This window comes from Elgaria multicarinata, chromosome 13 (assembly GCF_023053635.1).
Source record: "Elgaria multicarinata webbii isolate HBS135686 ecotype San Diego chromosome 13, rElgMul1.1.pri, whole genome shotgun sequence".
Taxonomy (NCBI): domain Eukaryota; kingdom Metazoa; phylum Chordata; class Lepidosauria; order Squamata; family Anguidae; genus Elgaria; species Elgaria multicarinata.
Genome location: NC_086183.1, coordinates 21,161,073 through 21,186,015, shown reverse-complemented (window position 1 = coordinate 21,186,015; position 24,943 = coordinate 21,161,073). Strand labels below are relative to the sequence as shown.

General features: G+C 45.0%; 1 protein-coding gene and 1 long non-coding RNA gene across 4 annotated transcripts in view; one reads left to right on the top strand and one right to left on the bottom strand.

Annotated features, from left to right (window-relative positions):
- The window catches only part of LOC134408458 (uncharacterized), a 119,651-nt gene that overhangs the window by 57,835 nt on the left and 36,873 nt on the right, over positions 1-24,943 (top strand). The window lies entirely within an intron of this gene.
- LOC134408450 (beta-1,4-galactosyltransferase 3-like) lies at positions 173-24,457 on the bottom strand. 3 transcript variants are annotated; one of them, XM_063140739.1, is made up of 8 exons: positions 24,353-24,457; positions 16,119-16,212; positions 6,500-6,844; positions 5,101-5,336; positions 4,009-4,196; positions 2,331-2,453; positions 1,846-1,950; positions 173-706 (listed from the first exon to the last, which is right to left on the bottom strand). In XM_063140739.1, exons 3-8 carry the CDS (start codon positions 6,759-6,761, stop codon positions 556-558), a joined length of 1,065 nt encoding a protein of 354 aa, XP_062996809.1. In that variant the 5' UTR covers positions 6,762-6,844; positions 16,119-16,212; positions 24,353-24,457; the 3' UTR covers positions 173-555. The 3 variants fall into 3 exon arrangements, with proteins under 3 accessions (XP_062996809.1, XP_062996810.1, XP_062996811.1); XM_063140740.1 differs by lacking the exons at positions 16,119-16,212; positions 24,353-24,457 and adding an exon at positions 15,859-15,967; XM_063140741.1 differs by lacking the exons at positions 16,119-16,212; positions 24,353-24,457 and adding an exon at positions 11,757-11,776.

The following is a 24,943-nucleotide window of genomic DNA, read 5'->3' as shown; positions in this document are numbered from 1 at the left end:
GACTTACGACTCACATCTGGAAACAGAACAAACCACAGCTTCTCTTGCCTTCAGGCTACTAGGTCCCAGTTCCTGTCCTGGAAACAAGTACAGCTCATCCAGGACAGCTGGCTCCCAAAAACTTCCTCCTTGGCTCTGATTCCAGAAAACAAACAGCCGCTTGGCCACATGCTTTAAAATAAATTGCACTTTAATAAGAAAGACAAACCATGGTGCAGCAGCTGCAGAAGGTCAGACTGCAAAGGACAGTCCTGCTTCTCTGGTCAAGTCAAGCCCTGCTCCTCCAACCAAGGTATGAAAGGCATCCCACAAGCCGAGTCCCAGAAAGTCAGACCCCACCCAGCCTCCGAGATAAAAATGCCAGGGTGTGTGTGAAGTCCCCATTCGTCCCTAGAACACATTTATTCCTAGCACCTTGCTGGACACTGCAGTCACCACATGACACAACCACACCGCTCAGGGCTGTACATCCCGTTGTGGATTCTTTGGTTTCCTCCATCCAGGAACAGTGGCAGGGTGGGGCTCCTGTCCCCATGTTACTGTGTAGCAAGTCCATCACGTGGAATGGCGCATTCCCTTCTCACTGCCAATGAAGACTGTGATGTTTGTGTAGAGGGGGTGGAGTTCCTTGGAGAGCATCTGATATTCCAACGTATTCATACCATCCTGCTTCCATGTTCTCCTTGTCTTGGCCAGCAAGTTAAATCTGCAGGAGGAATTCACAAAGAGGAGTTGATGCAAGAACTCAAGTCTTTTCTCTCCCCACCACCGCTGCCCCAAGTACAGCTTCCCACGTTTGCAGGCTAAGGGAAATGTAAGCCTTTTTACACAAGATTCCTAATAGAAGGGTATGGTTTGGTTAACGTTTTCAGGAATAGAAGTAAAAAGTAGCAAAAATCCCTGCCGGTGCCTCACCAAAAAGTCACAGTGGTAAAAAGGGTGCTCTAAAGAAACTTCACAGCTTAAGATCAGGAACAGCTACGTGTTGGGAGTAGAGAGGAAGGTGAATGCCACGGATCAACTCATGTCTTGGAAAGTAGGAACTTTAGGATAATAGGTAGCCAAAACAATGGAAGAAATGAGCCAAGGAGTAAATAGGATTGAGGCAAGAAGACTACACATACGGCCTACAGGCAGAAGGGGATCTGTATTATTGGCAAGCAAGGGAGGCATGGGGATTAAGCCACATTGTGAATGGTGCAGAATGTTGCTACATCTAGAGTCTAACAAGAGATTTGTTCCACTTATGGCTTCTACTGTCACTATAGTTAAAGAGGGCAGCTATAACCAAGAAGCACATAGTGCAGTTTGAATTTCACATCTTGGTTTGATCTAGCTAGCCAGTTTATTACAGCTAAAGACATCTTAAATCCAGATTATTTTGCAACACAAAAGGACAGTACTTGGCAAGAACTACCACACTGACAGACACAGGAAAAATCGTAACACAAAAGCATCTGTCACAGCTCCACTCCCTGTTCTTTAACTTCTTTAAATCCCAGGACTTCTTCACAGTCCTTCGGTTTACTCTTGTGCAATGCTTTAATCCCAGGCAAGATGACGACTTTACCTTCCCCTAACAGAAGCTGGTTTAGGCAACTTTACGCGCCAGCACACCAGAGTCAGAGGCGTCACTGCCACAAGCACAAAACAATAAGTTTCTTCTCTGTGTGTCACTCACTGTGGTGCCATTTGCAGTGGATATGCACCCTAACTCCAGAGGCTCTGCAGATAAGATGGCTAAAGGGGGGGGAAGTGTTCTACAGATGAACTACATGGCAGCAGCCTCCGTCTATGATTGTCCAGACCAACTTTCTTCCCCAAAGAGTCCTCTCCCCCACTCACCTCTTGGGGTTCTGCTCATTGCCCTTGTCATGTCCATGCTTGATCATACGGTAGCGACCATATTGAATAGATGGGCGAGAGATAACCATCCCACTCAGTGCTACCCTGCAAGGAAGGAGATGGGCAATACTGCATCAGTAGGAGCCCGCAAGTGGCTCCAGCAAGTGTGCACGGCCTTTTCAATGGTCAAGACATACCCACGCAATGAATGGCTTCCGAATCTGCCACATTTGGCAAGAATAGAACACAGGCATAATGGCTTCCTACCCAGATCTAGCCCAGTCCCTCCCCGCCAGGGGAAAGGGCTTGGGAGCCAGGATTCAATGGAGCCCCATCCGTCGTCTATACCACCCTAAACCTTTGGAGGGAGGGCTGACTGACCTCCATATGAATGGCAGGCTGCTGAGCTTTATTGCTGAATAGCTGAAAATAGATCTGCCTGCTCTTCTACCATCAAGGTCCATCTCTGCCAGGAAAATCCTTACCGGACTGCAATATCATCATCTTCACCGCCCCAGCCCCAGTAGCTGTTAGGAAAACCGTTCATCTTCATGTATTGCTCCGGACTGAGTGCTGAAACCCCTCCAAAGTAGGTCTTGTAGGGAAGCCTGCCAGGGGGGAAAAAAAAGACATTTATTTACAGGTAGCCCACCAACTAGTTCAATGCTTACAGAATCTCGCAAAGACTTCCATAGGACTGGCACAGAGATACATGTGCTTAAACTTTCTACACAAAAATTATAAAACGATATACACAAACGAACAACGCAGGCCCTGCCGACAGGCTTGCAGTTATGATAAAATAGGAAAAACGGGAAGAGGAAAATAAACAGGCTCCAGTATCAATTCTTCTGTCATTGTTATAATGCCCCAAGTGGGAACAGTGGGAGCTTTGGCTATTGGGCAGTACAGAAACGCAACAAAATAAACAAACAAACATTATTGAGGAAGACCATTCTGGGAGAGGAGTCAAATGGCAGCCATCCCAGCCAAATGATATGAGGGGGACTTGCCCTCACACATCTGCCTCTAATGCAACTTCCAGGGGTCAGTTTTGGCTACTGGGTGAGGGAGAAGCATAGAAATGTAATAAATAAAAAAATAAACTGCTCCCACAGGTTGCTGCCTCCCCCCACCCCCAAATATGGCATTGAAATTCAGTGCTGTGTCGGGGGACGGACCTCCCTTTACTAGAAAAATTGGCAGTTGGGGGAAGGGGGGGCTTTGAAATAGCCCCATTTTGCTGCCACGCCACCAAGTTTAGGCAGCAACTCAAAAGCGTGTGGCTTTAAAACGCTTTTCCTTTTAAAAAGGAAACGCACTCACCCTGGCTGCAGAAAAGGCCAGGCTGGGGGTGGGGGGCAGCACATAGCCTGTACGTTGTCCACCCCTACTCTGATGCATCTATACCAGAGCTTTCAAGCACAGCTTCTGGAGGGAACACCCCACCCCTGCTCTGCGCCAACATTAATTTGCAACTATTTCTTGCCTCAAGGCTATGTGAACGATTTCTATCCTGCCCGTCCCTTTCAGCTCGACAAGTTCCAGTGGGACCTCTTGTGTCCACAGCCAAGATTCCACAGCTCAACTCCTCCCCCTTCAAGGATCTTGGATCTCAAATCATTGGATGCTGGTCACTCACCCACTCCTAATTGCCAGTCCAGTCTCAAGGTTGAGTGAACTATGGTTGGGCATTTATCCCAAGACACTGGGGTGGAGGAAGCTTCTGCCCATAAGCAGTTGCATGCAAGGAGGCCCCCTTCCATCCAGGCATGGCGTTTTATGTCGGCCTTCCTCCAGAGCCCTCAAAGCAACACACATAGTTCTTCCTCTGCTTGTTTTATCCCAACAACTCCATGAAGCAGGTTAAGCTGAAGGATACCACCTTGGCTTTCAAAATCCAGCCAGTAAGCTTCATGTTGAGGGAGGATTTGAACCCACATCTCCCGCATTTTAGCTTGATGCTATCACTCCATACTCCTTGCTAGATAGCAGTCTTCAATCATGGAAAAGCAGCTCTTTTTAGCATGATTCCTTTTTTCCAAAAGGAGAGAGGCAGACAGAAACCACACCTGCTTTTTAAAAGGGAAAAGGGGGGCGTGGTAGAGAAGAGTGTAAGAGACGTATCCCTATGGAAAGGAATTTCACTTCTGACCATCTTACTTGTAGCCAAACTTGTCCATGGCAACAGCCACATGCTTAGGAAAACGGTCGCAGGTATAAACGTTGCGATCATCCTCAGGAATGAGGTCCACGTCATGGAAGAACATACAATCCCAGTCCTCATCCTTCATCGCCTCCTTGAAGCCCACATTCAAGAGTTTGGCCCGGTTAAAAGTATAGTTCTCGGCCTGAGAAAGATGTGTGACACTTACACTACAGTAATACATGTGTGACTTGTATCAAAACTCTTCCCGCAGTGTGCCGAATTCTCACATTTGAGACAGCAGTCACTAAAATTGTGTCGTCGTCCCGTCCCCCACTACATGTCCTGATTCTCTTGCATTCGGTGGCAACTTGAGAACCCGGCCGCTCAGACCTATCTCTATCTTGCCTATCTCCCTTTTAGCTGGACAAACTCCAGTGGGACCTCATGCGTCCACAGCTGAGATTCCACAGCTCAACTCCTCCTGCTTCAAGGATCTTGGGAGATCTCAAATCATTGGATGTTGGTCACTCACCCACTCCTAATTTCCACTCCCAGTTCTCCTTCTGTATTGCTGCTGCTAAGAACCCCTTGCCATGTGCCTGGCTCTTCCCCACCTCCGTGGAGGGCTGACTCAGGACAGCAGAAAGCTATGACTCACTGCAAGGTTTGGATGAAACAACCGCTTTCTAGCTGCTACTCCAGCAGTCAGAGCGCTACCCACTGGCCCTTACTGTTGCCTAGTACTAAAAGCAGCCTGGCCTGGCCAAGGAACTCTAGCCCTCTCATTCCAATAAAGACAGCAGAATGCTGGGGCTGTTGCCTCTGCACCCTCCGCCCCAGATAGTACAGAAACCACACATGAACGCAGCTTGAGAGGGCACTGCGGCCACTGCCAGTTTCTCACAGCTGGGGTAATGACAGCGGGAACTGTGGCTGTTCCATCTGCACTGCACTCTCCTTCTCCCCACAGGAGAGAGGCGCACTTTCACGTTTAACCCAAGCGTCCGCCTCCTTCCCCAGGATTGCGCCGGAAGCACAGGACACCTTGTGCCCTGCTCCTCAAGACTCCTGCCACGCCCAGCTCACGCACTGCTGCAGGGACGAACCTGGTGGATGATGTAGATGCCGTAGCTGAGCTGCTGCCGCTGAAGGAAAGGATGCAGGTAGTAGAGGAGGTACTTGAGGTGCTGCTCCCGATTGCGGTGGGGGATTATGATGGCTGTTTTGTGGGTGGCATCGCAGTCTAGGGGCCGGTAGCGCCCGCCTTTGCTCACGTAGGGATTCTTCCGCATAATATCTTCCAGCGACAGTCCTGGGGGGAAGGTCACCCGAATGGGGCCTCCTGCAGGTGAGCAGAGAGGTGTCAGTCGACCTTTTCCCACTGGAAGCGTCCCCCCACAGAGTTCCAACGGACCACGCCACAAAACATTTTCATTTCAGACTAAAATGATTATTTCGAGATTAACCTCCTCCTCAGTTCCAGTATTCTTTATTTTCTCCACCCTCTCCCATTTCCAAGTTTACCTTCAAACTTAACAATGCACTGGAACGTTTTCACTAGCCACACTGGAAAAGAATGGGGAGGGGGGGGCAGAACCACTCCTCTCAATGCACAGGCCAATTAGCCACTTACTCAAGATCAGTTTAACGATGGGCCCAGAAACCACAAGCATATTGTCGTTCCCCATCACCCTACACCTCAGTTCACTATTTATTTATATCGGAAGTGTTTTCATGCCGCTTCTCAGCCAAAAAGGCTCCCAGAGCAGCTTACATATAATCGATTCAACAAAACAGTCCCTGCTTGCAGGCTTATAATCTTAAAAAGACATAAGGAAAGAGAAGGGAAGAAGAAAAACATGTATTTATTTTTAGCAGGGCTGGTGGAATTGCACTGCTACCCCTCTCCCCTCCCTCAGTACAGTCTGCTGGAATGGCTGCTGGTAAGAACAGTTAATGGAGGAGAGCCTTCATGAGGGCTGGTTGAATGGCTGCACTCTCCTTCTCTACAGCATAAAGTTGCAGCAATACAGAATTAGACGACACGGATAAGCATTTTGAGTTAAACATGGCTTAGCGTGTTGTGTGAACCATTCCGAACCCTGGTGGCTACATAACCACGGTTCAAACACACTCACTAACCATTTGCTGCAAAAGAGCCTAACCGTGGCTTAGCATGTTGTCTGAACGAGGCCCTTAAGTTCTCTCTTTCGTTTGACCAGTCAGAGGTATAAAGCTGACGGAAGGTTTTCAGTTACACTGAACCCTTCACCAGGCAAAACTAGTATTGTAAAGCAGAAACCCGCAGAATAAACACAGAGATTGCTCAGAATTTAATCCACCTTTTCATGCTCACTTTGCCTTTTGAAGGAAACTCAAAAGCTCCTGTCACCTTTCCTCTGCTGGCTGATTCAAAGAGAGAATACTTTATGGATTCTTTTTCTGAAGTAACCATGTCATCCAGCACCACAAGTCTTGAAAATATAGAAGCCTTGGTTGCCTTACCAAGAAAAGGAGAGGCCTCAGGGCAGTAGGGAAGGTCTTCTGGGGGCAAGGGGGACCGGGCAATCAGGCTGAGGTTGGCATAGACGTCCCCTGGCAGGGAGGTGTTGTGTAAGCTGGCCAGCATGGTCAACGTGCCCCCCTTGTAGAAGATGCCTAGGAAATAGGCAACCCGTTTCCGGTAACCCTCACGGTACAGCAGGGCCATCACCACCAGCTGCACTCCCAGGAAGAGCAGCAGGTAGCGGCCACGCAACGGCAGCATGGCGAGGACGGGGCCAAGATCATCTATCCATGATGCAGCTCGGTTGAAAGGCAGTGGCGGCAGGTGGGGCGGAAAACCGTGATCTGTGGGGAATAGAAAAGGTTAAAAGTTATGTTTACAACGCTGAGCTAGATTAATCCATTACAAAAGGACACCTATTTTGATCGACTAAAAGAGATTCCCTGATGATACAGTTTAGTGTATTTTAAAACAAACCTGAAGGTGGCAAGCGCCATCTTAAGAGGCATCTTCATTTTTCTATCACATGAAGGAATGCCTCTTCTAAGGAGGTGCCCAACTCAATACATGTATGTATCAACCTAAAAACAGTAATATTTTTCCTTAGAATTATTTTTCCTTATAAGCAAATTTATGAAGATTTTATTAATTGATAAATCACCTAAGGTTTCGATTAACTGGGCAACAACACTACTTAAGAGGTAGAACACACAACCACTCCAGGCTGAGCCCTAACAATAAAACACTGTTTCTTCTCTTGCCTGTCACATATGTATGCTCAGGTTTTGACACTCTGACAGCTGATTCTTAGAAAAGCCCCTCCAAAGCTGAGCCCACCTACGCATTACACACAAAACAAACTCTTAGCAAGCTGAAGAAGTCACATAGCAAAAGAAAGGAACAAACAGCATCTTCCTGCCTTTATTATTATTATTATTTATTTATATAGCACCATTAATGTACATGGTGCTGTACAGAGTAAAACAATAAATAGCAAGACCCTGCCGCATAGGCTTACATTCTTTTGCAGCTGCACAAGAGGCCTCACTGAAGAACAACAAAATGCAAACTCACTAAAGGCAAAGTGCCCACAACAAAAGAAAAATTGGAGAGGATGGGTGGGCATTTTCACTGCAAACACATGCACCAGGGAGGAGGAAGAATTTTTGACAGTAAGTCAGAAAGCAAAGCAGAAATCTTTTCTCCCTCCCCGCTCCCCCCCACCTCTCTCTCATACACACACCAGGAACTACGGAAGGCGTGAGCCAATGAGCTACCGAGTCAAAAATCTGGCCGACATTGTCAAAGTTTTTATCCCTACCCCTCCTTATTCTCGCAGCCATTCCGTCTCAAAATCACCCTCTCAGCTTCAAGGTCTTATTTATTTATTTATTACATTTCTATAGCGCCCAATAGCCAAAGCTCTTTGGGTTTTCCCAGTATTGGCTCAGGTCTTTCTACTATTGAACCCAGGCCTTTCGTATATTGGCCCCACACTAACCATTACATGTTTTCCTTAAGCAATACTTCTATGTCCTCCCCAAACACCCCTCGGAGTTGCCACACTCAGGAGATATGCTTCATATATACATATAACCTTAATCCCCAACTAGTTCCTGAAGAGAGTGCATCCCATTGCTACTGTCCTCTTTCTCCATACATGTTTGTTTGCCTCTGGGCTCTCGCAACTGGCTGGTGGGCTACCAGCTGGTGATCCGGGGCGGGCCACACTAGATCCTGGAGCCTCCAGTTGCTAACCCCTCACAAATAAAGCTCTCAGATTATATCCTTGCTTACCCAGTTACAGGATATCAAGTAACAAGGCAAGAGAAACCTTCTTGCCCAAGGGCTCTGGTAAATAGCAACATGGAAGGGCACATTCCACAGCTATAAATGAAAGGAAGCACAAACTTTGGTTTCTTGTTCTCCCAGACCAAGCATTACTGTTAGATGATCAGGCAAAGCCACACCCTGTCCAGCGCGACAGGTGGCTTGGATCAATGCCGATTTGCAACAACTAAAGGAGGAACAAGGAAATAGTCCAAGGAATCTCAGCACAAGATGCCCCAGGCTGATATAAAGTGGAAGAGGAGAGGGCATTTGTGTTTCACATCCATAAACCTAATCTGAACTTTCCCTGAAGAACTTGCCCTGTCCTGCCCATCATTAATCGAAGCAATAGGCTTGGGTCAAGATCATTTGAGAAAGTGATGGCGGGGGTATGGAGATTATTCTGTGAATGCAGAGGATCAGGGCAATGGGATTTGGCATGTTGTTAGCTTGTGGGGAGGGTTAGCTTGCAACGCAACTCCTGGTGTTAAACCTCCACAGAAAAGGCAGACAAGCTCCAATACAATGGCAGTTGCAATCAAGTTCAAAAACTTTCTTCTCTACTGCAGTGAGACAGGTTGTCCTTCGCTTTTAAAAGTTGCAATGCTGTCCCAATGCGGAGCTTTGTAGAAAGTTCCATGTTTAAGGAGGCATATACCTGCTTTTTAAGAGTTGTGTAGACATATGTTTCTGCATAACTGGCAGAGAAGTATTAAAGTGGCACGATTTTACACGATAGCTTTTGAGAACAGCTACTATAATCTCCAGACAGCAAGCAAAAAGGTTTTTATTTTCCAGGAGCTATAGCAAACCCATTGGCTACAGACTCTGAGTCAACATTAAGGTACCTATGTCATTTGCATCAGGTCGTTCAGTATGAATGAAGCAGTTCATTACTGCAAAATAAATGCAGCACAATTAATATACCAACGACTCTTTAGGCTTCCCTCTCAGTACTGTCTGAAGACACGCAGTGAACTGGAAGAGTCTAAATGGGGGCAAACAGAGCAGCCGGCTTTTACATTTTCAGAAATTGGAGTCAGACTTTGCTTCTTTGTCCCAGAATGCCATGTGTAATCTGACAGACTGCAGACCTCATGGCCACAACATCTGGCCTAATTTTTGGACTTCTTCCCCATCCCCACTCCCTTTTAGCACCTAGCCCAATGAGGAGTTCTGGAGAACTCAAAAGCTTACACAGACTTTTGTGACATTTTGGTTTGTCCCTATCGAGAGATCACCCAACTGTAGTTTTCGGATTTCAAACAAAATAGGAGGTAACTCACTTTTCTCCTTTGGCTTTAAAGGCAATGAACTATGCTTCCTTCGCAGATGCAGAAGAATCTTACATAAGAATATGGTAGTGTAAGGCTTATTACTCGAGATCTACCAGACTTATTTTGCTCATTTTTATTTTAAACTGAAGCTTGAGCAGTGAAATGCAGAAAATTCTGAAAGTTGGGAAAAGTACGAAGTTTGAGCTTTAATAGCAATTAATTTCCTCCACTTCAAACAGGCAAGGCAGCCCCTCTGTCAGCAGGATGACGGACAGCCCTGCTCAGCCAATTAGTGTGGGGCAAAGATGGAAGGGGAAGGAGGTGGCCAATCGGGGCATGTGAGGGAGGGGGCAGGGCTGCACCACATGCCCATTTCGGAGGGGGGCTTTATAAAGACAGAACAAGTGGTTCTGCGGCCTGCTCCTACTGGATTTAGCACGGACCCAAACCAAGACACAGGAGTCTCACCATGTGAGGTAGAAGACTTTAATCAGACTAAGGGTGGGGATGTAACATAGGAAGAATAACTAAAAGACTATCATAAAACCATACATAGCATAGAACTCAGTAACGACTAAAACAATAAAACTTAACTGTGTCTAAATACTGACTCTTTGCCAAAAAACAGACACACCAGAGTTGGGGGCGAGACTCAACTTATACTCCTTTTCCCTCTCAGTTCCCTCTCGCCCTCTTGGCTCCATTCAATTGCCTCCGCTTCACACCTCCTTCTGCCCTGTGATGACTCGAGGCCTTTTGGTAGATAAGACCCGTCTTCTTGGCGCCAAGGCCCAGCTATCTGCCTTTCCTCCCCGCTCCAGGTGCCCAGCCAAGGCCCTTTGTCGTTTAAACTTAGTGCATAATAAGAACAAGCTAAAATTACCCCTTCTCAACTACTTCCCCCATGTGTCCTCTACCCAGCACAGTCCATCTGCTTTCCTTTACAGACTTCACTACGCATGAACCACATTTACATTATTCATCAGCCCTTTTTGGTGAGGGGACTGAGGGGCAAAAAAAGCCAGAAAAGAGCAAGACTACTAGTGCCCATGGCGAAGTGGGCCTTGCAATAGTCTTAAAAATATGGCCTTTTGTTCCTCCTCCTCTCCAATTTAGTTTAAGTTACCCTCAAAGGAATTCATCAGATCCAAAATCAACCATTTGTCACGATTTCATAGCCAGCCCATGTTGGACTTGGATTGGAGAACAATGTCGCAGTACTACTGTAAAGTCATTGAGAAGCTGGGCAAATCTCTTGATCATTTCCCTGTCTATAAAACAAAGAACATTACAGAATGGGATCTGGGCTGCTATTAATGAGAAGTTATCAAATAGGGCTGGTGCTTAAATCAAGCACTTTGGGCTTCACCTTTTCCCGGTTTGTACCAGTGCTGCCCCCCTTCTCTTTTGCATTCTGTTGCCCAGACACAAGATGGATAATATTACTAGTGATCCCTAAAGGCCTTTCCAAGGCCTAGAAACTACTCCATTTCATACCCCATCGGGTCAGCTTGCCCATTCATTCCCTCTTCTCCACACCCTGCCAAACATCTGTTGGGATCTCCACAGGTACACCAGTCCAAGCTCATATCTAGCACCAACACTGACAAAGGGATGTGTCTCTGGCCTGCTGCTGAGCTCATTGGCTAAACCTGCCTGAAGATCTGTGATGAGGGAAGAATGGAGCCCTGTGTGAGAGGAATGCTCCTTATTCCTGAACTTGCATTCTGAGTTTCTCCTCTCTCTCAACTGAATTGAAACAGGTTCAGAAGGCTTCTGGACTTTAGAGGCAAGCTTCCCCTTTAGAGGAAAAGAACAATAGAAGCATCAATTCTGGCTGTCTCAAACCTGACTGAATTTGGCAAACAGGGGTTAAGAGGATACCAACTAACTGGAGTATGGACATGTAACCAGGGCATGGTCTGAAGGCACATGAGGCAGCCATCTTGCTGAAGGTAAACAGGTCTTAGTCTGGACAGTGATTGGAGGAGAGACCACCTAGGAACCACATATAGCCACTTTGAGTTCCATGTCAGAAGAGAGCAGGGATATAAATGTAATAAATAAATAACCAGTCTGCTCTAATCAACAACAGAGAGAGACCAAAGCAGTGAAAACTTAAACAGCTCGCCAAAAGAAACATTCCCACCCTCTCACACTTATTCATATCAAACACATCCTCACTGGGGAATGCAAAAGACATTGTCAAGGAAGAGATTTTTCAACTGCTGACCTCAAGTCTTGATCACCCCCACAAGACTACTAGTAGAGAAACAGGTTCTAAAACATCCTTCTTCGGTGATCATGTTCTATCAATACCACACTGCACATTTCTGCTTAGGCTGTAAAATGTTATTCTGCTGGGAAGGTTGCTAATCCCCACAGGAATGTCCCAAGATGTTAATCTTATAGATTTCTGTGACTCAAAGACATTTTTCTTCAGCAAGGCAAGACTTCCTGGACCATCAGGGGAGGGGGGAGGAGAGAGAAACAAGACCAGACACATGGTGTATCTCTACGAAACACCTAACCAAATATCTGTGTGCCGGGTCAGTTTCCCTAAAGCAGGGTGACTTGCAGCTGACTTGTGAGGTGATCAACCAAGGTTTCCAACTCCCAATAGTTTAACAATAGCAATTTTGGGTCTAAATAAGACGGAATCCCTGATCTGTAGTACAAACGTGTAGGTTTGTATTTGTGTATGGATCATGGGGTTCAGCAAGTAACTGCCTTGTCTCCAATCTTACATTTGGATATTCCTTATTATTAAAGCACTTTCTCTAAACCTAATTTTGCAAAACTATCCTTTAACTCTTTCCTCCTGTCATCAATTCCCTAAAAATGAAGAATCAGCATATGCACAACTGTTTACTCTCAATTCATAGCCTTTTCTTTCCCTCTCTTGTCCAATCTTATATGTCTAGAGCAGAAAATCTGTCTTAATATAGTTGTGGGAAGGACCATGCACCACCAACAGCACACTGATGTGCATAGTGCTTGTTACGATCTTGTGATGTTTCTTCCTTATGAAAAACTAAAATGTGTGATTCATTAGATAGAAAGCATGTTAGCTGTACAGTTAATCTCTAAACTCAAAACACCACTACTAGATAAATCAATCCTTTCTATGATCATTTCTCAAATATGACCTGGTTTGCATGTAAAGACAACCCAGAAGGCTGACTGAGTATGGGCTGTTGTTGAATCATGGGTGAAAAAATACTATAACCACTGAAGTCAATGGAACTTATTTCTGAGTAGAAATGTACAGGATTGTGCTGTTAACCTCAAACTGTCATGGATTCAGGTTATAAGAAAGGCCTTATGTGGGAATATTTTGGAAGCATTCCCTCCCACATAGGTAAAAAATGAAAGCATGTAAAATACATCCAGCAAGACAAAGAGATGCAAAGACTGCTTGTAGGAATGAATACTCTTTAGTTGTAAATGTATATGGTTTAGTGGTCAGATCTGCACCACAGTTGAGGAAATACATGAAAAGGTTTTAATCAATGATTTAAGTTGACTTGATTTAAATCAATCCACCCTGCACAACACTGATGCAGAGAACCTAATATTTTAGTACATTTTACGATTCTGTGGTGGTTTAAGGTCAGGGATGAGCAACTTCAGGAAGATTAGGAAGCATTTTTGCCAATGCACCCTCTCCTGCTGAGGATGCCAAAAAATAAAACTTTTATTAAACCTTTTTATACAAACAATACTTTGCAGAAGATATCCTTGGTTCTGCCCCTGCCTTTGGCTTGTTTTTCACTCCCAAAAAATAAAACACAACATTTTAAAATGGTGTCTGTAACAGCTACAGCGCACCAAAGAGTCACAATTAGCTTTTCTGTTGCCATTCATGCGCCTTTTATTTTTACTGAATTTGGAAAGGCAGCAAGGGCCACATGCAGCTCTACTTAGGAAGTTGTAACCACCTAACTGAACTAAGACCAAGACTAACCTAGTCTGAGCCAAAAAAAAAAAAAAAACCCTATTCCAAGAACTCGGCCTTTCCCTCCTCAGCAAATAAAACATTATCTTAAATTAGCCCAACTAGTATTTCAAATGATAGAAAGCACAATTTGATGTTACAGGGAATTGTAGAGAAAATATTAGTTCCTGCTGTGCCATGTCATAATGTTTGCCCAACAATGTCTGCATCCTTTCTACTTCCTACCTGGAAAAGCAAGTTGGAACAGTTTAGAAGCTAACCTAGAATATCCACTTAACTCTATCAAGAGAGGCTCCTCTGACCCCTCAGAACATATGAGATGCTTGTACTAAAAAGGCAACAGATGCATCTCTACTGATTTTTCCTAGGAGCTTACATCCTGATTTTATTTAAGGCTGCATTTGTACATCAAAATATCTTGCTTTTAGCACTGCAGCTACAGCTGCAGGGTTCAAAATGGCTGGGTTCACACATAACGGTAACCCATGGTGTCGAATGTTGAATTCTGGTTTGTCATGTTATGTAAACCCAGCCAGAGACTACAGAAGTGGTGGGCAAGAGCTCTTAAACACACATACACACCACACATACACACAAACTAGCCACTCTACATGCCAGTACTACAGTGCTGCAATGGTATTTGGGATATAGTGAGGGAGCAGTTGAAGAACAGAAACAAACAACCCAAGGATTTAGAAAACAAACCGTTTTTGTCTGATCATCTGCCAGGCAACCCTCGGTAGGACAACTTATGGATTAATCACGTTAAATAAATCATGGGTTAGCATTATGTGTGAACCAGTCAATGATTAAAACTCTAATGTTAAAGTCCAATTAGTGTAAACTCACTCATGCCCCTCTGTCTTACTTTAATAATGTTACCAATGAGTCACTATATCCATCAAGCTGGACAGAATTGTATTTTTTGCTGCCTCTCCATCTACCCCAGTAAAAATCAGAAGGAGAAAGGAAGTAAGTATAAACTTTTCATGAATGGTACATATCCACAAGAACAAAATTGGAATGTTTTTTCAACAAGACATTTCTGTGAATAGGAATGGTGGTTACTTCTGTTCAACGAACACCCTCTGTCTCCACAGAGGATTTGGAGTTGAGTAGGGAAGAACAGGAATCTATCATCTCCATGAGAGAGTGGGCACTCCAATACCTGAACAATTTGTAAGAATAATGACTAGAAGTTATGTCCCTCTTCACTCATTTCCCAGGGTAAGGAGACTGTACACTGCTTCTATAGAAAGCAATAGTACAGAAGTCGCTTCAAGCATATGGTGTACAGTCAGTGAAAAACGTAATTGAAAATTGCAGCAGTCATCTGGGGTTCACAAATCTTTGCTTAACTAGATCCTCCATGGATATTCTTATCATACCATATATATATATATATATATATATATATATATATATATATATATATGAGCTATTCATTCACTAAATCACTTTCTTCAAAACATTCAGAAGAATCAAAACAGCCACCTCTGAGCATAACAGTTTTCACATCTTTTAAGGTATGTGCAAATATCACCAATAATAAGGTGAAAGGAAACCCATTTCCTAATACAAAGAGCTGATATGTGATGAATTCTCACAAGTCTGCCTGAAACTAGAAGTTCTTAAAACGGAGCTGGGAACATTGAACGGATGAAAACCAATCCGAAAAGACGCTGAAGCAAAAGCATCTATGTTCTCCTTCAACACCATCTGCTCTAACCCACCCACCCACTCCCATTTGTGCCACATCATTGGCCCTTAAGGGCCAGAAGAAAGAAAAAAGCTACATGCATGGCCACCATAGGCTGTGTTGCTGGGCAATCCTCACGTTAATGTGCTGACACCCAATGTAGCCCTGGGGCAGCAGGAGAGAGACAGGCAAATTGAGCTGGGGATGGCTGAATGTCCCTGAATAATTATTTACAAGATTGTGCTGTTCCCTGGTGATTAGCACTTGGCACAGAACACCTTATTGCACATCATGGAAAGTGAGCTGCTTTACAGAAAACTGCATAGATTTTCTAAGCTGTCATGACTATTTGTCTTAGAGACAAGGGCTACAAAGTTCGCAGAGATACCACAGCACCTAGGTCAGCCCTGCTGCTCCTCACAGCTAAATGCCTAAGAGTCCAATTCCCAACATACAGCCTCACACCTACACACAAGGGCATGCACATTCTATGACATGGAAACAGGCTTCCTGACCTATCTGACTGGGATTGTAAAAACATACAAGTCAAATTAGAAGAGCCAATGTTTAGAAAGGATACAGAAATAAAATGACCTTCTAGTCTGCATTAGGAGAACTCCTATCCTTCCCTCACAGCACAGTCTTTCCCAAGTCTGGGGAATAAATCTTCTCATTCCTTTGGAAAAAAGGAAGTGCTTCATAGTACAGACCACAGGCATAAAGTAGCACAGAGAAATAAAGTCAACCAGAACTGCTGCTCCCAAATGGAAGAGGATCAATAGCTTACTAACTCTTCTGCACTATGAACTGCTGAAAAATACCCAGCTAAACAAACATGAATATAATATACCCACCTCAGACTGGGTGCACCTGTTTGCTCAACAAAATCAGAGAAGTCCTTACTCTTTGGACCCCAGCATTTGTTTGGTCCCGATTTCCATGGAGTTTCTGCAACAAATCAAGAGAGGGAGATGACAGCTCAGAACCAGTGAACACGGAGATGGTACCAAGACAGAAGGCATAGAGGCAAAACCCAGGCATTTCCACGCAGCAATGTAACAGTCACTTCGAGCCAAAAGTGTGCAGCCAATTTAAACAGGAAGTGGAAAGCTGTTGGTGCAAAGAGGGATGAGGAAAGCACGGGGTGGGGATACAGGGTCAGGAATGTGCAACGTATACAGAACAACGACGGAGTTAATCACAACCAGAAGTCAGTACTTTAGTCAAGATAACAGCCCTCTGTACCAACCCATGCTATTTGCCACCATTTCAGGTTTCTTTCTTAAGATAAAAGCATTGCACACTACACAAAATAATCCCATTTTACCAGTGGTATACAGCACTTCTCAGAACAACAGTAATAGCACTGAGATTCAGAATCCCTTTCTAAAACTCCACCATTTCTCAGGCTGCCTCATACCTCCTATCCAAACAGCAAGACAATTCTTCACTGCTTATTTTATTCATTATCCCGCAGGGAGAGGCGCAAAAGCCTTACTGTAGGTTAAGCGGTGGTAGATTCACTGGGATTCAATTCCCTAGTGAATGGCAGACTTAGCGTTCTGTTGCTTAGACAACCCGCAGGTTGCCAAGATGCAAGGCTGGTGCCTAATTCTTCTTAAAGGGCTGAAAGTTCTGGAATAAGGAATAATTAAGGTAAGCGAGCCCTGACTTTCTGGCTTCAACCACTTCCCTTGCAAAAAGAATCCACTCCACTCCCACAATGCTAATTAAAATGCATTAATGTACTATACCTGTAGATTTTGATTTAACACAGTGGGTTCAACTGAATCATGAATTGCTTTAGGTACTTTGACAAAATAAAAAAGTGGAAAAAAGAGAAAGGAGCTTCCAAAGTCACCTACCCAAAACCTCTTAAAATATCTACAAAGAAACTGTACAACTACCATCGATTGGATCACTTCCAACAACAACAACTGTTTCCTAATGCAGAGCAATTAGATGATAGCCTCACCACAACACTGCACTTGCATCACTCATTCAGAATAGGAACACTGCCATTGTAAATGTCAATTTAATACCTTCATAAAAAACACTAAGTAAATAGTACAGACTGTGACAGATGGCCGCAAACCTAAGGTGAGGTTTTCTTTGAGTTTCTCATGCATTCTTCCAGGAAGAACACATTCTTAGCATTTGTTTACAGTTAATATCTCTATTATTCAAAGGTGTCCTTTGCAGTGTAACTAGGGAGAGGAATTTTATGACTGTAATGAACAAATCCTACATTTAAAAATCATGTGAGGAATGCTTCCTGCAAGTTCAGCCTAACTTATCTTTTCAAATCATTTTATTTGAAAAATATCAATTAATTCATTTGGCCTTTGATCTCCCAAGCCCTTTAGATTTGGAAGGTACCTAAGAGGTCATATAGCCCAACCCCTTGCTCAATGAACAATAGAACTACAGCATCCCTGCCTCATAGGCATGCACATGGGGTGTCCTGGGTGTGCCCAGGCACACCCTAATATCTCCAGGGCTGCCTCCGTTTTCTTGCACCCCCCACTGCTCGAATAAGGGCCTTTAAGGAGGACAGGAAAGTACTTTCTGGAGCCTCCAGAAAGTTTGTAATACCCTGAGCAGTGGGGGTGGGGAGAAAGCATGATTTCCAGGGCCTCTGGAAAGTGCATAATTCCCATCACCAAGCTAATGTCAGCCGGCATTAGTGTGGTAGGGGAGAATTACGCACTTTCCGGAGGCCCCAGTTGGAGCAGGGGGCCAGAGAGCATGCTTTCCACCCCTCTGCTCCAATCGGGGCCTTTAAGCTGTACACCCTAATGAAATGTGCTGCACATGCCTATGTTCCGCCTCTGCTTCAATACCTCCAGTGAAGAAGAGCCCACCATTTTCTGTGGCATTCTGTTCCGCTATTCAGCAACTTTTATCATTAGGAATTTTTTCCTATTGTATAGCCAAAAACTGCTTCACTGCAATTTCCACCCATTGGTTCTAGTCCTGCCCTCTTGAGCAATAGGGAGCAAGTCTGATTAGACACAGTCTAATTAGACTGTGAGATCCTTGGCAGTGAGTGTGTGCATCTGGGAAAACTGCTGTATGTAACCTGCACAGAAGAGAAGCTTATGAATCTGATTTACTTGTTAAGTGGGGCATGCGCATGACCCACACATACTTGTGGTTTCATCTCATTACCCGAACTCAGAGCTGAATACATCCACAGAAAAGGGTTACCAAAAAAATCAATGGGTTGTAATATGTTCTCTATATGTGAAGTCTAAAACCTTTGAAGCGTTTGGGGTGTATGTTTCTTAAAGAAGACAAAGAGGAGGTGTATGATAGTTTATATTTTTATTTATTTATTGCATTTATATCTCGCCTTTTTTCCTCCAAGGAACCCAAGAAGGCGTACATAATCATAATCATCCCCATGTTATCCTCACAACAACAACCCTGTGAGGTAGGTTGGGCTGAGAGTCTGTGACTGGCCCAAAGTCACCCAGTGGGTTTCCATGGCCGAGTGGGGACTAGAATCCGGATCCCCTGACTCCAAGTCCAACACCTTAGCCTCTACACCACACTAAAGTTATGTATGATCTGGAAAAAAGGCTAGCAAGAACCTCACCCATAATATTAGTACTCAGGTTCATCCAATGAAACTGACAGGTAATCCAGGACAAAAGGAAGTGAAGTATTAATTAACTCACTGCACTGCAAATTTACATAATTCACTGCTACCAGTTGTGTCAATAACCATTGGCTTAAATGGCTTTAAAAAAAAATTCCTCCATGTATTTGAGGAAGGTTATCTGCAGTCCTTGGCCATCATAGCTAAACAGAATTTCCATGTTCAGAATTAGTGGGGAGCAACAATGAGAGAACATTATTGCCTTTAATCCTGCTTGTGGGCATTCCAGAGGTACCTAGTCACTGTAGGAAGCAGGATGCTTATGGACCTTTGTTCCCATAGATTAGCTCTTGTGCCCCAACCCTTCTCAGAATAGAGAGAAGGAAACTATTGCACAAACTTCAGGGCACGGCAACACAAAAATACACTCTAGGTTTGCCCCTTTTCAACGTTCTCTTTTGTGTTGCCTTTCACTGAAGGTTGTGCAGCAGTTTCTCTCTCACACACAGACACAGCCATTCAGATGGGAGTTACAACGTAAGAGCCCTGCTGGATCCATCAACTCTGGCATTCTAAGCCATCATCATACTTTATTTATAAAGCTTCTGAAGTTATTAGGCATGATACAATACATTTGAGAGATAATTCTTTGCCCGCAGGCTCACAATCTAAAGTCAACCAATGCCCTTCCCTAGTCTAAGGGAATGTACCTGAAAAGGGGGAGGGAATCCAAAGGCAAGATCCCAGCCAGTCTTCCAGTGTCTGAGACAATTTCTCAGTGCCTATAGACTCTTCATACTAAGCTCTACAAACACACCCACTACATACTCTACAAACACACCCACACTCTTCAGCAACAGCACAAGCACTCCAAGTGCAGAAGTAACTTCAGGGGGATGGACACAAGCCAAGAAAAACAGCTTTGAAACAATCCTTGGTGGCTGGTTGCAAGCACACTTTGTCTGGAGGGTATTAAAGAGGCCAGATGCAGGAAGTTGCACCTCAAAAGGAATCTTTTGCACCCCACCTCTTTTTTTACAGCTAAACAACAAATAAAAGATTAAGGTTGGCATTTGCAACAATCACTTCAAACGCTAAGAAATGGAAACACAGTGCCAGTGATTACAGAAGTAGCCACTTCCCTGTGCTATCTACCAGCACAAGACTGGGTGTAGTCAAATCTCAAGTGGGAACACAAGCTGTTTGCAAAATATTAATTGGAGGGCACTTGCTCTAATCGTGGGACAAAATGTGATAATCATTTATGAAACAAGAAAACAAGGAAGATCCTATCTTTTACCAGAAGAATAAAATATGCATTTCCCCACAAAATCCATCTCTGGAGGAGGAAAGGTGAGCCAACCCAATTACCCAGTTCACACAATCAAACATTGGGTGAACTGGGTAATTTTGTGTTTGTGAGCATGCTGGTTCCTACCCACTTCCACTTTCAATTAACAATCCAGCTTAACAACCCAGAGTTAACCCATGATTCTTTCTGGGTTAACGCTGGGTTAACAACCCAGGGTGTCTGGATTCTCACATCACGTAACAACCCATAAATGGGGCATTCCTGGGTTGTGAATTGAAAACCAAAGTTTTCGGTGGGAGGCAGCATGCTCACTTACTTCCTGCTAATTCATGGATTAATCACCCAGGAATTGGACATGATTTGCAAACTGGGTCCACATCCATTACTGCTAAAAAGTGTACTAGACACCTGAACCCAAATAACTTCCTTTAAGAGAAAAAAAGGGTGTATCAAATCATTCTTATACCTTATAGCTAAGCACTTTACAACTCACCACCAGTAGGGATACCCAGAATACGGACAGCAGGCATGATTCGCCACTATCTTACCCACATGAATTATTCCCCCTATAGAAAACAGACATCAGGAACTGAAAATGGACACACAGACATTACTGTCATGGTGTAGCACAATCAGACCAAGCTCCAATCCAGAACCCACTTTCTGTCTGCTTGGATTGTTTCTTCAACGTGGAAAAAATGAAAATCCAGGCTGAGAGCAAAGTGAAACTAAATACAGGCCAAATGAATGGTGGGACATTAGAGCAACACTTCCCCAAATTTAACAAAGCCAAGGGTTCTTTCTAATAATATTCCATGCATGAGCACACATAAACCAATACACAAAACTAACTAGGCATATTGGATTAGTACCCTATTTCTTCCCTGCTTTCCACTTGTGCTGCTTTTTATCACTGGGCCATCTTTTAAACACACACACACACACACACACACAACACACACACTTCTACATCGCTTGACGACTTCCCTCCAATTCATACCAATCCAATCTTTTCATACCACTCACAGGAATATACAAGGCTGCATTATACTGAATCAGACCATTGGTCCATCTAGCCCAGTATTGTAGCAACTCAGGTAGGGTTTTTTCAGCTGTACTTAAGGGATGCCAGGAATTGAACCTGAATAGAGTAAAGCTTGTGCTTTACCACTGAGCTGTGGCTCCTCCCATGCTTATTCCATCTCTAGCCTTAGAAAACTAGACCCAAAGTAGGCAAAGCATGTGCTGAGACCCCACTTACACTTCAGTCACCTGGCTTACTCTTCAGAAAACTCAGTATGGTCATGACCCACACTTCTGGCTGTTCATAGGCCTCTGCCAACAATAAATTTACTACTGTGTGCAGTTGCCGCCCTCCTTGACAGTGCCCTACATAGCCCAATTTGAGTATTGCTGCCATAGAGACAAACCAGTTCAGTATAGTTTGTATTTGCAGAGTCAACCGCCTATTTCAGATGAGAAAGTGGGAGATTGTATTAGATTGTAAGCCTATGCGGCAGAGTCTTGCTATTTACTGTTTTACTCTGTACAGCACCATGTACATTGATGGTGCTATATAAATAAATAAATAAATAAATAAATATATATCCGGTCAAGGAAGCTCGTAGCCTTGGCTTTATCTTCGACTCCTCGCTCTCCTTTATTCCTCATATTGAGGCAGTAGCTAAATCTTGTCGATTTTTCCTGTATAATATTGCCAGGATTCGATCATTTTTGTCTGTCTCTTCTGTCAAGACGCTTGTTCATGCACTGGTTATTTCACGGTTGGACTACTGCAACCTTCTTCTCTCTGGTCTTCCTTCTTCTCACATCAGCCCGTTGGTTTCTGTTCACCACTCTGCCGCAAAGATCATCTTCTTAGCACGCCGCTCCGACCATGTTACTCCGCTTCTGAAATCTCTTCATTGGCTTCCAATTCACTTCAGAATCCAATATAAACTTCTCCTGTTAACCTTCAAAGCTTTTCACGGTCTAGCTCCTTCCTATCTCTCCTCTCTCATCTCACACTATTGCCCCGCTCGTGCTCTTCGCTCCTCTGATGCCATGTTTCTCGCCTGCCCAAGGGCCTCTACTTCCCTTGCTCGGCTTCGTCCATTTTCGTCTGCTGCCCCTTACGCCTGGAACGCTCTTCCAGAACATTTGAGAACTACAAGTTCAACCACAGCTTTTAAAGCTCAACTAAAAACTTTTCTTTTTCCTAAAGCTTTTAAAACTTGATGTTGTGCAGACTTCTACTGTTACTTTCTACTGTTAGTTTTTCCCTACCCTGTGCCTGCTTACCCTTCCCTGTACCTGTTGGCATTCTCTTCCCCTCCTTATTGTTTTACTATGATTTTATTAGATTGTAAGCCTATGCGGCAGAGTCTTGCTATTTACTGTTTTACTCTGTACAGCACCATGTACATTGATGGTGCTATATAAATAAATAATAATAATAATAATAATAATAAATAAATAATAATAATAATAGACAACCACACCCACACTGAATTACATACCAACACAGATATTGTTGGAGACATTCTCTCAAATATGCTGAATTAGCAGAAGTTCAACCCCAAGGAGCCACAACAGAGAAGTGGTGAATGAAAGGAAGACGCCTGACACCCAGATTTCACAATCTCATATTGGGAGTACTGTGCAAACACAAGACATTAATACCAAAAGGGAAACTCTGGCCTGCAACAGTCTATGGATGTAGGCTAATGTGGGGTTAATTCCAATACCTTTTCATCTAATAAATAGCAATTAAGGCTGTGGCCAGAGAAGATGCTGAAGTCTCAGATTCAAATATTAGTCCAGTCATGTAACTATCCCTTAGCCAAAAAATTATTTGCATGTGTATTGCAAGGAAAAGCAAGATTGTGCCATGAGTCTTCACGATGAAGTAGAAAATAAGCACCTTGGAGAATATGGATGACCTGCCATGCTGTGCAATTAGGAGGACTTACTGTCATTCGGAAAACTTTGGTATGCAGGTCAGGGCTAGATCAAGTGGGTCCACCACAAGTACCACACCTACAGACTACAACAATACCTAATAGCCACCACACTGAAAAAACTCCAACCAGATACATGCAGACGTTGCTATGCAAATGTTGTTTCAAAACAGTATGTAGAACCCCCTGCATCTTGCCCTGAAACATGAGCCACAGCTGTGGAGGAGGGAAAGGATGTACGGTAAACCCAAGTAAGTGGTATTTGAGGGGGAAGACACACTAATCTGCCTTGCCCAAACCAGCGCAGGGGAGTGAAATACAGGTTTCAGTGAGCCAGAAGACCAGCTTTCGCAATGTGGAAGCAAAGGAGTTTTAGATACCACCTTCAGGAGAGAATGCCATTCATCTTCTCCCCAACAATTTTGAATCTTTTCTAAACAACTTAAAAGAAAAAGGATTCCAAAAGGATCCTCACACACTACATTTTCTCATCCTTCATTGATGGGGAAAGAAGTTTGATGCCACATCCCTCTCTTCCCCCCCCCCCCCAACTTACAGCAAACTGTGGGCCTTCTCATCTCTTGAAGTTGTAAGAACAGCCGCACAACAAGAGGCCCCGAAAACTGGCCAAGTTCGCCCACGCTCCCAATTCACCAGAGCCTCCCCAGCTACGAAGTTTATTTCGATTTAAAAGAAATACCGAAGACGCTTTTTTGGGGGGAAACAGGCTGTGTAACCCACCCAGCCCCATACACACACACACATGCCCAACACTGCCCCCCTGATGCAAACCTCTTTCCTGCCAGGCTAGAGACCCTGCCCCACCAGTGGCCCCATTTCTCAGAGCACAGACGAGAAGCAGAGTTTTCTAGCGCTTTTTCACGGCTTTGAATGCTTTTGGTAAAGCTCAGTGGGGGAGACGAACTCAATGGGGAGAGGAGGGAAGAAACAGGCCAGGGGGAGTAAGAATTAGGGCGAGGGGAGAAGAGAGGCGGCGGCGGCGGCGGCCATAGAGGCAAACTATGAGAGAGAGAGGGGGGGTCTCTCGCTTCTCCCTTGCCCTGCCCACCCCCTTTTCTCTGGAAACCAAGAAAAGTAGGAGACCCACACACAAAGCCTTGGAAGAGCAAGCGCGGATAGGAAGGGGTCGCCACGCAAGCCCCCGCCAAGCAGCCTGACTCAGGCGGCTGCAAACCTGTCCGCCACACTTACCGGAGAGTAAGCCCCGTTGGACCCACTGGGCGTTACTTCCGAGTAAACCCACGCAGGCTTGCGCTGGCAGCCCGCCTCTCATTCAGCGTCGGTGCGAGGCTTCCCCCAGGAGGTGGGGACGGGCGAGCTGGCTGGCTGGCACCCTCCCTCAGGCGCCGCCGGGGCTTCTGCTGCCGGCCAGGCTGGTCGGGCTTGTCGACTGGGCAGGGCCGCCTCACCGAGTCCCGCCCGGACGCCCCACGCGCCCAGCGAAGGAGGGGAGGGGGCGGCGCGCGAGGGGGGGAGGGAGAAGGGGCTGCGCGAGACGCGCAGCTCCACTCCTGGGCGGCGCCGGCGCCGCTGCCAAGTCTCAGAGTTGAAAGCCGAGCCAATCGCATAAGGGGGAGGGAGTAACACAAGTGAATGGCAGGGGGGGGGATCTCGCGCCACGCCGGCCAATCCGGGTGGGGCGCTCGCGACGTCACCGGCGGCGAGCTGGCGCTGATTGGTGAGAACAGAAGGGGCCCCCCAAAAAAAGAGGGAAAGGGGGCGGGGCTTTTGGCGGTGGCATCAAAGCGAGCGAAGAAAGAAAAGGAAAGGGGGGTGGGGAAG